Source organism: Rhamphochromis sp. 'chilingali', assembly GCF_963969265.1.
Source record: "Rhamphochromis sp. 'chilingali' genome assembly, chromosome: 7".
Taxonomy (NCBI): Eukaryota; Metazoa; Chordata; class Actinopteri; order Cichliformes; family Cichlidae; genus Rhamphochromis; species Rhamphochromis sp. 'chilingali'.
In genome coordinates, this window is record NC_137934.1 from 18123834 (window position 1) to 18140404 (window position 16571).

The window sequence follows — 16571 nt, forward strand, 5'->3', positions numbered from 1 at the left end:
AGTGTTTACAGAGGCCAAATCATAACGTTGTTTTCCCACAGAAGTGTAAAGGACCAAAAGTCTGGGATGAAATAATGACACAAACCCGACCCATTTTATAATCCTGCACTCCTAAAGTTCCGATGTAATAAATTTCCTGTTTGTTAAAGTCTCAGCTGTTCTGTTTTTTGCTATATGCACACGCAAACTCACCACTCAGCCTGAAATTTCATGAGGCTAAAACTTCCTCCTCATAGTCAAAAGCTTATTAGAGGTCTACACGGGTTATATCTTTAACCAACGTTGTCCTATTTTTGGAGCTCAGTTTCAGACACAGGGTGAAAGGACATCATGGAGCAAAGTACAGTATAAATATCTGTGTGTTTTAAGACAGAGTTATTCAAACAGACCCCCCAAAAAGAAAAGGATGGATCTGTAAAGGGGCATCTGCCTCCTAAATCTTCCCTTTAAACTTTGTAAACGCAGTTGTGCAGCTGTTTATTTTCACCCTATAGACCACAGCTCACTGTGTTTTATCATGTAGGATTTATGCATCATCTGTCTGGTAATACTCACAAATCACCAGGAAATGCAACGGTTTCTGTCAGATAATGCAGCACAGACTCAGTGCTGATTGTGTTGTGTCCTTAAAATTATGTAGTTTGTTGGTATACTTTCATGATATTTCTGTATCTTAAGTGTTTCTGCAAAAAATACTTTTTAAATTACACCTGTGCATCCAGGATGCTTAGATTTAGCTTGAAACAGAAGCATGGACGATGAAAACCACCCTGCTTATGATGACGGCATTGTAATTTGCTGTTAAGTGTTAGAAAGCTAACAGTTCATCTTAATTGACATTTACATCTACATTAGCTTCCATCACACATCCCGTAAATATGCTGTAATGTGAGATGACCTATTTGGCTGCAGCTTCAAATTCATCCCACAGATATGAGATTGGTATCCACCCACTCGTCTAATGATAAGACACAAAACAACGAGCAGAAATATCCTGAAATTTCATCTCATGAGTAGCTTAAGCATTGCATAATATAGCAGAACCAAGAAAAGCAGGAGGATACGACCAGTGTCGCTCTGTCCAAAATTTTAAAAAAGGACCCCTGAAGGTCAAAAACAAATGTCTAAGAGTCAAAATAGCTTTACAACTCTCAGTGTAGGGAACAGAAGAGGCCACAAGACAATACAGTAGCAAAACGTACTGCATATTTATTGTTATATTTATACGTGAAATGTGAAGATGTTGGAATAAGTTATGAAATAAATAATAGATTGTTAACTGGTTACTATATATACAGTAAGTACATGAAAACTTGACAGTGTATAGTGTATAGACAAGTACAATGTTTCTATAACGATGTACAACAAAATCAAAACAGTGTATGCGGCGCAAAAAGCTAAATAAATAAAAGACAGCTAAGCTGTGGAATCTTGTTTCAATTTTTTCTGGGTAGAACTAATCAAACTTTCAAGTTATTGTTTCAGACATTTGAGTTTGCAGAACTTTTAAGAACTTGGAACTTGAAATTTTGACTCATGGATGGCACAAAGGTGTTTTTTAGTGACAGAAACAAACATCCTTTTCTTGATGTAGCGCTGTGGGGTTTATGTTAAGAAATAGCTCCCATATGAAATCTCAAACAAAATAACTGTTTTTCAGATTTCAGTAATTTCAATGATTTCTATCAATCTTCTGACCTAAAAATGTTAATAAAAGCATTTCCACACTGTCATAATATTAATTTAAACAACAGGAACATGGTTAGGGCTACAGGTAATGGCTGTTTTCATATTTCTCTGGGAATTGACTTGTTAGTTTACAAAATGTCTGCAAAAGCTGACACCTTCAAATTATACAAAATAAAAAAATAATTGTGAAAATGAGTAGAAACAGGATTTTTTCATAAATGTTCTGGTATTATCAAAACTATTCTCACTTCATGTTTAAGTCTAAATTTCTAAATGAACGGCACTGTGGCCTTTAGAAAATTTTTTTATTTTTTTATTAGAATTTTCCAGAGAAGGAACAACATATATGTTAATTTATTGTTACAATTATCCTTAAATTAGGTTAAAAATACCAGGATAAAAAGTCTGGAAAATAGAAAAGGCAGACAGCTTTGCAGACAAACAAGCAGATCTGACAGCTGAACCCACATGACCTCATCTTTTTGTCCTCAGAAACACATCATGCCTTCCTTTTAATTTATTTATAGTGCGTTCATTCGGAGCCTGAGTGAGTACACGGCCGACTGCGGGGAGGATGTACAGGCACGGTGGAGGACTGCTGGCAATTTCAGCTCCCTCCTCAGTTTTCCTGGAGCTACTCTCACATCAGAAATCACTTAGATGTCATGCTAATTGCAGCGTGGCCCCCCCTGGCCATGTCTGTGCTACAGATTGCATTTCGGATAAGTGTTGAGATGAGCTTGGTTCTGTCTTTAAGGAGAAGATAATTGGTATTGTGATAAGAGTGTTTTCAGGCCCCTGCAGATGTGGAATCGCAGGCTGCAAATGGATAACTTGCTCATTAAATTCTAATAGTGTTTTATTGAGTTTTTGTTTTTCTGATTTTATCTTTTATAATGTTCAGATGCATGCTTGTAATGGACTCTTTTCAGCTGCCAAAGAGGCTCTGGAACAATGAGCCTAGAAGCTCAGTGAAGCGCAGCGAGGCTTTGACCTGAATGCTAATGTCAGCATGTTCACAATGACAAAGTTAATATGTCAATGTTTGCTGTGTTCATCATCCTAGTTTACATCACAAATACTTGGTGATGTGGAGGGAAAAAAATCATGCTCTTTAGTTAATATTTAATCTATATGATGAAGACAGCATTTATGAGGAACTCAGGATCTGGCTTTTTATAAGCAGATGAATTACTGTGGCCAAAGTGGGCACATGAATGTGAAAAACAGCTCACACAGCGACGGACCCCAATTTTGCCATTTTTGTTACAAAAACAAAACAGTAACATTTCGAGTGGGTCATCTAATAATCAGAAGGTTGGTGGTTCGAACCATCAGTCCACTATCTTTGATGTGCAGAGTGTGCGTGAATGTTAGGCCAAGTGTTACGCAGAGAAACAAGCACCTGTGTGAATGAGCCGAACCAGAAACCCAGTTAAATCTACATGTGTACGGAAAAGCTTGTCACTGCTATAGTTTCAAAGGAATCATAGCTGATGTTGGATTAAAAATATTGAACTATTGCAGCATGACATTTGTGTTTACATCACTGTGACGGGGCGCGGTTTGCGGTGCTGCTGCAGGTGCGATTGACCCACCTGAGCGGCATCTGCAATCACGCCTCGCTGGCTTAAAAGTTTAGTGAGCAGCGGGAGAGCTGCAGCTCTGTGTGTGTGTGTGTGTGTGTGTGTGTGTGTGTGTGTGTGTGTGTGTGTGTGTGTGTGTGTGTGTGTGTACGGCAACCGGTAAAATAAAGATGATCAAAATGCCACTGAGTCTGCCGTGTATGTTTACAATCACTATCAGAGAAATATACACTTCTCTTTGTTATATTTGTTACTGCTATGAAGAAGTCATCTTTGATCTGACTATTAAACTTGAGTTCCTCTATGACCGCTCTCTTCACTTCTTTTTGGACTATGTTGACCACCTGGCAACCTCTAGTTGCTAGGGAAAATCTGAATTTCCTGACCATTAAGTGAGTGGTTGCTGGCTGGCTGATACACGGTGCCACACTGAAAACCACCTTGTGATTACTTTGGTCACTAAAAGATTTCCGCAATCATCTGTTGTTTGCATGGGAGACGGCTGCGTTTCTGGTTTGCATCAAACCTTTTCAGGTTTTACTACCTCATGGTGGCTACTAGTTAGCAAGTGTTTGCATGCTCATCTTCACGTCTTCTATGCAGACTACAGGGAACTTTTTAGGAACCAAAGCAATCACAAGGAGGTTTTTGGTGCAGCATGCTCTTTGTGACCAATTTCACCCAGCAAACACTCATTGATTGGTTAGAGAAAACTATTTAATTACTATATCATTTTTTTATGCTTTTTCTTAGCAATTGGAAGTTGTTGTGAAGTTGCCAACCAGTCTCTGAACTTGTGTGGCTGAGGCCTAGGCAGCAGTCGTGCAGGATATATGATAAGGACAGGAAGAAGACCTTTTTATACATCTGTAGATAAAAGAGGAGTTTCATTACAGAAGTCTACATAGAAGTGCTTTAAGCTTGCTTTCTATTTTAAATATAGCTGTAGTTGCAAAAATATCTTATGTTCATATAGACATCTGCTGGTGAACACTTGATTAGTTTATGGGCTCAGTCACTCATTTTTTGGATCATAATGAATAATATATTTAGTCCACTTTGTAAATTTTGGTTATTCTAAATTTAAGAAATGAGAATTATCCATTCATTGTCACATCTGCCACTCATTACCACATCTGGAAAAAAAAACTTTATCTTGAGGCTTTAAAATGGGACCTTATAGACCACCACAGTATCTACAAACAGAGGTGATGATGCACACAGATTAGTCATCTGAGATCATACTATTAGTCATATGGTACTGACACAGAATAAAATAAGTTGGAAACATGTCCAGCTGTCTTTAAGAGAGTTTTAGACCATCTGGGTGATTATATTTTGTAAAATCTAAAACATCTTGGATGGCTTTTTTCGCTTTTGAAGGCCTGGTTGGAGGGTTAAAGGTGGAATTGGTTCTAGGTTAGAGTTTGGGACTTAAATGTGTGGTTAAGAAGATTGGGAATGCATTGATGTAAATAAATATCCTCAAAAAGCCAAATTAACAAGACTCTGTCTGTATGTGTGCAGCACGCTCTACAAACAGAGTGGAGCAGGCAGCAGCCAGTGTAACAAAGAGCAATGTTTAGCCAAAATATGAGCACCGTTTATGCAAATTAACTCAAACTTAACTATGCACTTACTCTAGTCCTTAGCTAAATATCCGCCAGGTTTGAAGCGAATCGGATCAACAGTTTTTGAGCTAGCTGAAGAAAAGCTAAATGTTAGTTAATAAATAAAATCACAGCATGCGTCCTTCCAGTATTTGTTATTGTAATTCATTGAAATGATGTGTATTTCTCAGACACTGGGTGAAGAAAGAAAGAAGGTCAGTGGAAACACATCTACATCACTGGATTGTAATGAAGCAGCTCAGTGGAGACAGAGGAGAAGGGGGGAGGAATGTTTTTCTAGCAGCAAATGTTGGTATTAAAATCTGGCAGACGTAAATGCATCGCAGCGTGATATCCGCAGATCACAGAGCGCTGCCAGAGCTGCTTTCCTGTGCCAGCGTGACTGTGCTCAGGTTCTCAGAGAGCTCTGGGGAATCTGCGAAGCTGCCACCATCAAACCAGAACTGTGTCAGAGGAGAGCTTGAGTAATAAATTGCTGAGATTATTACAGGGAGTTCCTCCAGAGTGTACATAACAACTTCAGTTTAGTGAGGTTTCTGGGGGAAGAGGAAGTGAGCAGGTCAGACTTGCCCCACTTTACTTGCAAGGCTGTCTTTCATCCTGTATGTCAACCCTTAAAGTGTGTGTCTGTTTCCAAGTGTGCACTAACTTCAGTCTCTATTTGAGAGGCCTGCTCGGTGAACTGTAAACTCCTTTGACAAGACGTTCCCCTCTCTGTATGCAGAGTGCACGACTGTGAATGTTTTATGAATCTTTATTTTAGAGGTTACACTTAATGGCCATGCAGTAACAAGAGGATTTGCAGCTTTTCTTCATTTTATATTGTTATAAAGTGGTTTTGGAGGCTGGTCTGATATTATAGAAAAGGATGTAATTTTGGACTCAGGGATTGAAATTTAACTTTTTTCACAGTTAATCCAAATAATTAATCAACAGTGGAGAGAATAATGGCTGTCAAAGTGGCAGAGAAGTGATTAGCTCCATCGGGTCTTAAGAAACACTGCTGCATACGTTAAAAATGTTAAATGCAGGCTTTAGTGTTTGCAGAGCGAGCAAAACGTGACCAAGGTGGCATACAAAGCCTGTAAATAAAAGATGGACATTACGACCATGCCAAGACCGACTGGCCATGGACTCCAAATTGCAAAGCCTCAGTGAAGTATTGTTTTGAGTATTGTGTTTCACAGCCAGAAGATACTATATTTGGAAAAGAGTGTGGAGTGCTAGCATGGGTGCAGTCGTCAGAATACTAAAATTACATTCACCAAAACTCAAGCCCAAGTTTCTTAGACAGGTTATACCTCACTGCAAGCTATTATATTATTTAGATAATTCAATTAGGGATCCTCCGGAAGGCACAAACATGTGCATGTTTGATTCAGGATGACTGGATGAATCCATCCTGTATCTACAATGGTAAATTATATCTGATGTTTTCTGGCTGTTACTTTTTTGTCATTTAATTCTGATAAGTTAGAGTCCAGTTACAGTGCAGTTAAGGTGGTACCTAAAAATTAAAGCAGCAAAATTATCTTTGTTTTTTCCAGTAAAACCTCTTACTGTCATTTCATTTGGCTGTGAAATCACTGCGGTCAGAGAGCCTCACTGTCTTACATGGTGAGTGTAGCTGTACGTTCTACTTGACAGCAAACTCGATATCCATCCATCGTCTTCCATTGTGAGGCAGGAGGCTAAGCAGCCACACTTTCCACTTCCTGGAAAGATCCTGAGGTGTTCCCAGGACCGACGAGACATATAATCTCTCCGGCGCATTCTGATTCTACCCTGGGGTTTTCTTCCCAGTTGTGCATGCCCAGAAAACCTCCAAAGGGAGGAATCCTTCCTCTAACCAGATGCACCAACCACCTCAACTGGCTACTTAACATAAAGGAGCGGGGACCTTATTCCGAGTTCCTCACTGTACCCCTAAGACTAAACAGAGCTGGGGGAGTCTCTCACCCCCAACCACGATGGAGCGTTCCACCGTTTCCCATCAGGGAACCAGACCAGGGGGGTAGTTTAAGCCAATTTTTTGCTTGCTGTCCAATTTTTTTGTGCAAAGCAAGGAATAGCCTGGCAACCTTCAAACGATTTCTTTATTTCACCAGCTCTATCTACAACATCCTTAAACTTCCACTGACTCTTTCAGCTCTTAGGTGTCTCAGCACACCCTTCTACACCATATAGTGTTGTTGGTACAGCCATCGTAGGCCTGTAGGTTTGTTTCCAGCCAATGAAATGCCATCAAATTACACAACAATCATTGACCATAATCGACAAGGGAAACTGTATTCAAGTCGAACACAGAACACAAATAACATAATCACATTACATCACAAAATCCCAACTGTTGCAGCTCAGTCAAAGTGTGGGTTAGGTCATCAGCAGGTTATGGCAAATTAATCTGCTCACTGCAGACCTTTGACAGCTGCCAAGCACCTGCATGCACATCACCACCTCTCCAATTGAGTTTAGACACTCATGCAGCTCACTCACCAAGTCTTTAGATGTGCCCAGTCTCTTCAGACCATCCAGGGGCAGGAGGTCAGCAGAGTCCTTGTGTGTGAACTGGGTGGCCTGCTTCAGACGCCTCTGCTGGTGCAGGATGGCTTTATCCCGGATTGCTATCTCTCCTTTTTTCGCCTCGCTCATTGTCTCAGGCTATTAAAACCAGTTCTTTCTGATGCTGTGCACGGGAGCACGGAGACTGTAACCTCACAGTGGCAGCAGAAGAGGAGAAACCCCTCCAAAGAACATAAAGCTCTTGTCCTCTTTAAGGTCCTCAGCAGCAAAATAAACCTCTAAACGTTGCTTCTGTTGCTCTCTCTGAAATGCTGCTGTATAGTCCTGAGCATGTATTTCTCCCAGGAGCTATTGTCCTGCTCCTCTCATGTGCATCTTTCCTCACAGCGTCAAGATCTGCTGAGTCTCTCACAGAGGCTGCGAGGCTGTGTGGAAGGTGTGACAGAGTCTGTGTAAGTGTTTCCTCCCCTCCCCTCAGAGCTGTCTGTCCTTGTATCGCTCTCTCTCTCTCACATATACATCTCTGCCTTCGGTAGTGCTTCTCTCTCTCTCTCCTCTCAGCCTTCCTCTTTCCCTCACCCCCAAACACTGAGCATATTTTCCCAGCTGACTCTTTGTACATCAGACCTCACTGCTCCCCTGCTAATCTGTAACCACATTCTTAACCATCACAGTAAGCATTTCTCTGCCTCGTCTAGTCTTTTAAACTGGCACAGCCACCCACACGCACAGTCTGTCACTCCTGTGTGTTGCTTCTGAGCCCGACACAGTTTGCAGCTGTGTAGGTGCAAGAGCTCGCTGTGGTCCGACCCCAAACAGGGGATCAATCTGCACCACCAATGGCAACAATTGATTTCCTTCCCGTCTGAATTAAAGAATCCATTTTCTCCTTTCCATCCATCCACACCACCAAAAGCTATAAATATGCCGTTCATCATGACCTCTACGCGATGACACATTTTTATACAGCAGTGGTGATTTGGCCTGGAGGTGTGGAGGGTTTCCTTGAAGTGTAGTATGGCTGCTCATTTATCAGTCACAGCGTTTAATGAGTGTATCCTTGCAGAGGGTGCGTGTTAATATATATATATATATATATATATATATATATATATATATATATATATATAAAGACTGCTTTTTTAAAGTGTATAATTTTCATCTGGCAGAGGGAGTCCTTGTGAAGGTGAAGTGGAAAATACTGCCGAGGGATTTGATGTTTGTGTGCTGCCACCTGCTGGTTGAGTTTTTCTGCCCAACGTGCATCTTTTCTATCAGTAAAGAAAGGTTTTGAAACCCCTAAATCATAAAACACGTAAGCCCTTCCACGTTATCTCTGGGTCAATTACAATGGCAATGCAAGACAAGCGCTGAGGCACAACCAGCCATTATTGAAAAGAATCTGTTTTTTTTTCCTTTGTACTGTACATGTCCTGTGTTACAGTTGGACAACTTAGCGAAGAACCAATATTCATTTTGTATCTTAAGGCACAGCAGATGAACAGTAACTGAAAGTCATGTCCTTAAGCAAAATGAAAAAATAGATCAAAGACCTGACAATGAAATTAGAGTTGCATCTGACCCTTCAAGTGATTATCTACTGTTCACTGAAGCATCATCAGAAATGGCCTCGGTGGAAGGGTGGCTGCCGAGAGAAATGTCTGAGGTATAATTGGTTCAAATCATCATCAGTATGTACAGATGAGGTTAGGAGAGAGGTAACAATGAGTTTTTAGAGCCATCTGTAAAACATTAAGGCTCTGTCATGGTTTGGAGATGCATTTCAGCTGGTGGTGTTGGGGATCTTGTCAAGATTGATGGAATTACACAGAAAAGTACCAACAGTGTTTGCACCACCAAATAAAACCATCGGGAAAGGTTTTGAGTGGCGCTGGCTTCATTTTTCAGCATGACAATGATCTAAAGCACGCTGTCAATACATTTAAAGCATACCTGGAAAGAGAAACACACATTGGAGCACTATCAGTCTTATACTAGCCTCCCCAGAGCGCGGACCTCAACGTTATAAAGCAGTGTGGGATTACCTAAAGGCAGCCGACATAGGAAGAGTTTTGAATGTCTTTCAAGAAGCCAGGAGATTTATACTGAAAGGCTATTGAAATAATTTAAAAGTTGCCAAGAAAGTTCAGGCTGTGCTGAAGAATATACCAAATATTAACTTTCTAGTTTGTTAGAATTGTAGAAACACTGTTGAATTAATTAAAAAAGCCAAAATAGGTGACTTGTGATAGTAGACATACTAGTAAAGGTGAGCTAAAAATGATCTTTCTGTTGATTTGAGGTTTAATATTTCACAAATGGGTAAACAAATTAATATAAGATGGAAATAATATCACAGAAACCCTTAATTCATGGACCATGAATGAAGCCTCAAATTAGGAGCAAATGCACTTGCAGGCCAGGCATTTGTGCCAACTTTTCCTGGGAAGGAATGGAGCAGGGTGACCCTCAGAGGCAGGACTTTCTCCGGGGTCATGTTCCCGGAAAGTGGAAAAGATATTTTGGTAGGATGTCACATCATAGATTATCAGAGTTAAAAACAGTCAGTCCTTTCTGCTGGTTGAAAATAAGCTACTTTTGGCTGTTCCCTAGTCACAATGGGTCACCACAGCGGGTAGCTCAGCATGTCTGAATTTTATAGCCAGATGAAGGATTTATGTCTCTGGCTGAAATGGAACCAGTGTAATGAAACCAGTGAATGTGCAAACCACACTCTCCGTTATTTGTTTGTTTGTTTGTGTGTGTGTGTGTGTGTGTGTGTGTGTGTGTGTGTGTGTGTGTGTGTGTGTGTGTGTGTGTGTGTCTGATTAGTAGGATAGCATTTAGCAAAGAGAAGACACTGGAACAGACCCCTGAACTTCACCTTTATTGGTCATGACTTAAATGTCCAAACTGTCAAACAACCACTGCAGCAGTTTCAGACTCACTTCTCAAACCTGCACCCGTCCCTCCATTCATCGCAGAAATGAAAACAAAACCTGCTTCAGCAAAAATCAGAAAGTAAACACAGCGATATTGGTTGGTTGCTGGAAATGTAACAGAGTCCTGCATCTTGTGCTTTTTTTCCTGTTTTTATCCTTGCAGAAGGCACGTGTGCATCAGTTCATGAAATCGCGCTTTAAGCTTTTCTTAGTGTCTCTCTGAAGAGTAAGACTATGCAAGTGTTCATACAACACATGAAGCTCCCTCTGAAAGAACTTCTGCTCCTTGTACGACTGGCAGTGTAAAACCAAAGCCACGTTATGATTACCTGCCATGTGCAGTGCATTAATGCATGTTGTTTCTGAGATTTTTTTAAGGTTTGTAGTGTGTTGTGCTGTGTTATGTTAAACTTTGATGCCAATGGAGTGTAAACATCAGGAATAACGTGGCCGTTAGATTTGAAAGCATGCTGTTATGCAGCCCTCGTCAGTGCCTCTCATGTTTTGTATGGTCGTGGATGTAAAAGTAGAAAAGTGCGTTTTAAGTCTGCTTAAGACAAAACAGTGGCAGGCAGGAGATCTGCACAGAGCCTAACTCGGAGTATCATGTCTCATTTCAAAGGCGGAGGGGTTTTCAAATCGCCTGAAAACTCTGGGTGCTGAAATATTTTAGTTAAAATAAAATAAAGTAGACAGAAAGGAAATAAATAAAACGAATAAAAAGTTTTTCGTAAATTTAAAAAAATCAACCAAAATAAAAATATAAAGAAACTGTCAGCAGTTTTAGTGTTTGCAGTCTGTGCTTACTGAGTCAGCTGCTTCCAAAAAATGTTTTTATTATAATGATTATTCTGAATTTTGTTAAGCCTGGGACCTGCTAAATATCCTCCATGTAGTAATAAATTAAAACATGAAAAACTGAAAAAAAAAAAAAAAAAAAAAAAAACTTGAATTAAAAAAAGAATTAAAACTAATTAGTGTATTTTTTATTATTCTATTTTTTAATTAAGCTGTATTTAATATTTTCTTTCAGTTTATTTTCTCAGTGTTTTTGTTAAATGATTTTTGGAAAGAGTGTGGACAGAAATGTCACGCTGTAAATGTTAAAGAGTAACACAGCATGTGAAAAATATGCAGGATCCAGGCTGTGCGCAAAATTAATTTCCAGTTTTTCAAAAATTCATTTTAACGTCACAGTCTACAAATAATAAGGAAAACTCATCCCCACAGTGATGCTGCAGACTTTTTAGTCTCTCTGAAAGAAATTCATAGAAACAAAAATGAATATTTTGCATGTTAAACTAGAAGTTTTGAAATTTGGACTCCAGATTGGTTTTCACATGCTGCGTCACACATAGAGGTTGTTAAAGCTCTGTACGTGATATAATTTACACTATTTGAATTGGAAATGTTTTTCTCATCAAACATCATTTCCAGGACCCTAAAAGACTCTTTTGACCATATGTATGCTGTTCCTCCACCTTTCAAATCTGCAATCCAACCATCATGTGCTCATCCAGATGGTCAGAGGAGACTTTTTGAGGGTTGTGGAAATGCCTTCAAAAGGCAAAACCAGCTGGTTCTGTGTTTTCTAAACTTCACCTGGTGATTATTTAATGGTGACTGCTGACTTTAACACATGAGAGGCACAAACTGGTGCTACCTCTGATGATGCTTTGGGCCACACTTGTGATTATAGCTTTTCCATTTGCATCCACAGCAGTATCTTTAGCGTAGTGCACGTTTTTCAAGTTTTTAAATCCGAGGCACGGCGGTCACGAGGCGTTCAAACTGCCAACCACACCCTGACGCCACAGATCCCCAATGAGTGCAACAATAATTGGTCTGTTAACAGTGCTCGAGCTTTCCCGCCGCTCTGCGTGTCACAGCACGTTAGGAAGGTAAAGTGAGCAGAGCAGCATGTTCTGTCCCAGAGCCGGGAAGCGCCTGAAGGCCTCCCAAGCGTCTGAGAAAATGTTATATTTGAGAAAAACGCGGTGTTCCAGGCTGGTGGGCAGGCTGACGTCCCGGCTCATAATGTAGATGCCGTCGTTGTGCAGCGTGCATGTCAGGTTCAGTCCCGACTTGGACGTGTTCTCCTTCAGCTGGAGCCACTCCCCTGTGGTGACGTTGTACGACTGCACCGTCAGCACGTCCTCCGTTTGGCTGGGACGTCGCCGCCGCAGCCCCGTGTCCAGCTCGTGGGTGTATCCACCCACCAGGTAGATGGTATCCTCCACGGAGAGCATCTGCTGCTTCCGGATGTGAGCCGGGCAGGATCGGAACGTCGTCCAGGTGTCAGAGATGGGGCAGTATCGGAGGATGTTTGTGTTCCTCTCTGTCCGGTGTAATGGGAAGAAGAAACAAAAAAAACTTTACGAGAGTAATTGTTACATATTTAATATTAGAAAGCCCAAAATAAAAAAATAAATAAAAAAAAAAAAACACAGAATGACTGAATAATTAACAAAGAGAAATGTAAGAATGTGCTCCAACATAAACAAACCGATAATAAAATAAAGAATAGTTTTTAAATCTTATAAAATCTCCTACAACCTGGGAGATGCATTGAAGTTGCTCATCTTATTTAAACAAAAACCCAAATATGGAAGCAATAACCGCTTTGATATCCTGTTCACCCAGCAGTGATAAATCCCTTATAATTAAGGTTATATAAGAGATAATCCGGGAAAAGGTGTCCTGATTATAAACGATATGTTGCTGACTGGTAAAGGGATAAATACACATTAAAATGAAGAGTTTATAGGATTATAAGAAGCAGGAGCAGCTCAGCAGACCCAAATATGAAGGATCCAAACTACCAAAATCTTAAATTACTCAATATAGAAATAATGAGTCATTCAGAGATCAGTCTGGGTGTGTAGTAACTACCTTAAGGTGCATGAGCAGTCCATGCTTTTACTGTAAAAGTTTAATAACTTTTTGTGTGATTTCTCATTTCAATTATATTTTTGTCTTTTTGCTTATTGTATTTATTGTTTTTTACTTTACTTAAAATTCTCGTTGGGCGCTAAAATGTGACATGGACATAATGGTTCTAACGAATGCCTTTAGAGGGTTTTTTTAAAGGGGGTAAAAAGTGATCTAATTTTGTTTGAGAAAAGTAAACTGCAGCTCAAGAGGAACTGAATCTGAGAATATAAACAGCTGTAGGTAAGAAAGATCCAAAAACATCTGGTGGTGCAGCAAAGCCTGCGTCTCTAACAGCCAGCAGGGGGCAGATGGTTACGTTGTACAGAAGTGCATGAGAAAAGGTCCTCGGCTCCCTCTTAGTGTGAACTCAGTAAACACTTTGCTGATGAGTTTATGGCTGCAAAGCACACGATGTTTGTTTTGTAAACTGTGGTCCCATTAGAGTCAAAGAGGAGGGTGAAGCTGGATGTTTCAGACTTTGTTATTAACAAATCACCAGAAGAAGCTGCAGTGTGGAAACGCGATCAGATTTGGATAATCACAAATCCTTTATGGTGAGGAACGGAAAACAAAGAAAGGGATGGATGCACTTCTGCATTAACGGTATGTAAAACATCTACTTCAAACTGTCAACAGTGACAAAACAACACAAGGACAACGTGACAAACACCACAGCCAACTGAGAGGAAGTGCAACAATGCAACAACAAGAAAATCTGAATTCACACAAAGTCATTTTCAGTTTAACTCACTTTTACTTAGTGACCTCACAGTATAAGGAAAAGACACTGTCCTGGGTATCTGTGTTCTGTTTGTTCCTCTTCTCTCGCTTCTCTTATTTTAAGCCTAATTTTTTCCCCTTGTGACGATTAAACTTAACAAAACAAACATCTTGATGTTTTCAGTAAAACGTATCAGGAAACTGTTTACTGTCTTTACACTATAAACTGCCTTGATATGAGAGTTACAGTTACCTGACACTAAAAGTAAAAAAACAGATGTTCCCTTATGAGCAGCACATGGCGACAGCAGGGAGGAAGAACTCCGTTTAACAGGAAGTCTTCTCCAACAGAATCACCGTGACATACAAACATCTGTTGAGACTAACCAGAGGCTAAAAATACCATACAGCCATCAGGGAGGTTTTTACTCTGTGGAATTAAGTTCTGTTTTTTCCCTTCATTTCTCAGAGGCTTTTTGGAGGAGTTATAACTACAGTGCCATGAAAAAGTAGTAGTCAGGATTGGGTGTGGCTAAAAAAATGTGGTTAATCACAATTAATCTATGAGTTAACAAGAGGAGTATTTACTTTTTCACACAGGGCAGGTAGATTTGGATAATTTTTTTCTCTTAATAAATGAAATTATCTTTTAAAGACCGCATTTTTTATTTTATTCAGGTCATCTCGCACTGTGGTTTCTGCTGTGAAATGATTCACGTCACCTTCAACCTCTAAATGTGGGCTTTTTTTGCTCCTTAAAAAAAAAGGAGAAAAAATCACTAGATGAAAATTCACAGTTACTCTCCAAACTGTTGTCGGACTGTGTTGGCGTGTTAGTGTATATGCTGCTGTAGCTCCTGTACACACACCTCTCGCAGTGTATCCACCCATGACGTAGATCATACCCTGGCACTCACAGGCAGAGAACTCAGCCAGCGGGTCGGGCATCGAGGAGACGCAGGTCCACCAGTCCTGCTCAGGGCTGTAACACTCCACTGTGCCCAGACACTGGCCTCCCACAGCGTACAGCTTCCCCTGTACAGCCAGCAGCTTGAAGTTGGACCTGCATGAGAAGAATCACTGACTGAAACGCGATGCAAGGCAACCAATGGGGACCAAGTGGGGACTCGTGTTACCTCTTCTGGTTGAGTGGCGCTACCTGGTTCCACTCGTTCCTGCAGGGGTTGTAGCAGTGCACAGCAGAGATCTCCTGACTCGTCATCCTGTACCCGCCAACTATGAACAAGTAGTTATCGAGGATGGCCGACCCATACCCCCTGACGTTGATCATATCTGGAGGGAGGTTGTTGGCGAGAGGCTTCCAGCGCTGCTCCACCTCTCCATACCTCAGCATGGACCAGGGCTCATCCTGATCTGGAACGTCCAGGGACAGGCTGGTGAAGTCTCCGATGGCCACCAGGGTGGCAGTGCCATTCATGCGCATCTCCTTGACTTGGTCCCTGACAGCAGAGGCCAGGCTGCTGAACTCGGGCCGCCTCAGCATGGGGTGGTAGTAGCAGGTCATGTATTTGAGGCAAGCGGTACGCAGGTCGTGAGTCCCATACACCTCGGAGAGGCTGTACAGCTCCACGCAGTTCTCCAGCCGGATCTCCGAAGTGAGGAGCTTAAGGATGGAGGTGACCTGGAGAAAGGAGGCGGTCTCGATCAGATCCTCCAGAGTCTCGTTGACTACCTGGACTTTGGAGGTGTTGATGAACTCCAGGACCAGCTCCAAGCCCAGGACGCTGAGTCCTTGCAGCTGCACCGAGTCCTCCGTGGACTCCCTCATCCCCGAGCTGTACAGAGCTCGGAAGTAGTCGCTCTTCTCAATCAGCTTCTTTTTATTCACCTCGTAGGTTTTGTCATCCATGATGATGGCGATGATCTGCTCGGATGACATGGTGAAGATGGTGGTTTTGGTCTCTCAAGCTGAGTTTTGTCTTTGCTTTCCCTTTCTCAGTCTCCCGAGCCCGTCGCCGTTTACATTTCACCGGCCAGGGAGCTCCGTGCCCGGTCTATATATGGTAATGCTCAGCCCGTAGATCGCCATGGAGCTGGGAAGCTAATCAGCTAGCTGTAGAGGCGCTGCAACCGCTCCCGGATAAACCGGCCAAAAGAAGCTTTTCCCCGTGATGGCATTCCTCCACAACTCGGCCCCACTTTCTGAAAATGTTGGTTGAATATCACGGTTTGTTTCTCAGCCTGCCAGGAACGTTTTCATAACATTTTCCTTGTGAGGGACAATGTCGAGCTGTCAAATTTAACTGTTTTGATTCTGCACCCTACATCATGTGCGTCTTCTTCTTCCATTGGAATTATTGGCAGATTAGGCGTATCGAAGACACCTTACTGCCCCCAGCAGGTCGTTATTAGAATTACATAACATGGTTTGAATAAATGATAAGAGTATGTTAAATATTTGATCCCCCTTTTGATTAGTCTATTTATTTTTGTGATTGTTTATTTATTTATTTATTTCTATTTACTTATTTTATTTGGTTTGGCTAATTTTGATTAGTTAGTTGTTATTATTTATTTAGATTTTT

General features: G+C 41.1%; 2 protein-coding genes across 2 annotated transcripts in view; both read right to left on the reverse strand.

The window, feature by feature from the left end:
- The window catches only part of nrip2 (nuclear receptor interacting protein 2), a 55269-nt gene extending 47452 nt beyond the window's left edge, over positions 1-7817 (reverse strand). The window contains exon 1 of the mRNA XM_080887585.1: positions 7403-7817. Coding sequence (XP_080743711.1) covers positions 7403-7558 — 156 coding nt within the window. The 5' untranslated portion in view covers positions 7559-7817. The remainder of the gene's footprint in view (positions 1-7402) is intronic.
- A 2489-nt stretch (positions 7818-10306) lies between these two features.
- On the reverse strand, positions 10307-16321 carry klhl42 (kelch-like family, member 42). Its single transcript, XM_080887428.1, has 3 exons — positions 15162-16321; positions 14895-15088; positions 10307-12709 (listed from the first exon to the last, which is right to left on the reverse strand). Exons 1-3 carry the CDS (start codon positions 15923-15925, stop codon positions 12255-12257), a joined length of 1413 nt encoding a protein of 470 aa, XP_080743554.1. The 5' UTR covers positions 15926-16321; the 3' UTR covers positions 10307-12254.
- Positions 16322-16571: the final 250 nt, after the last annotated feature.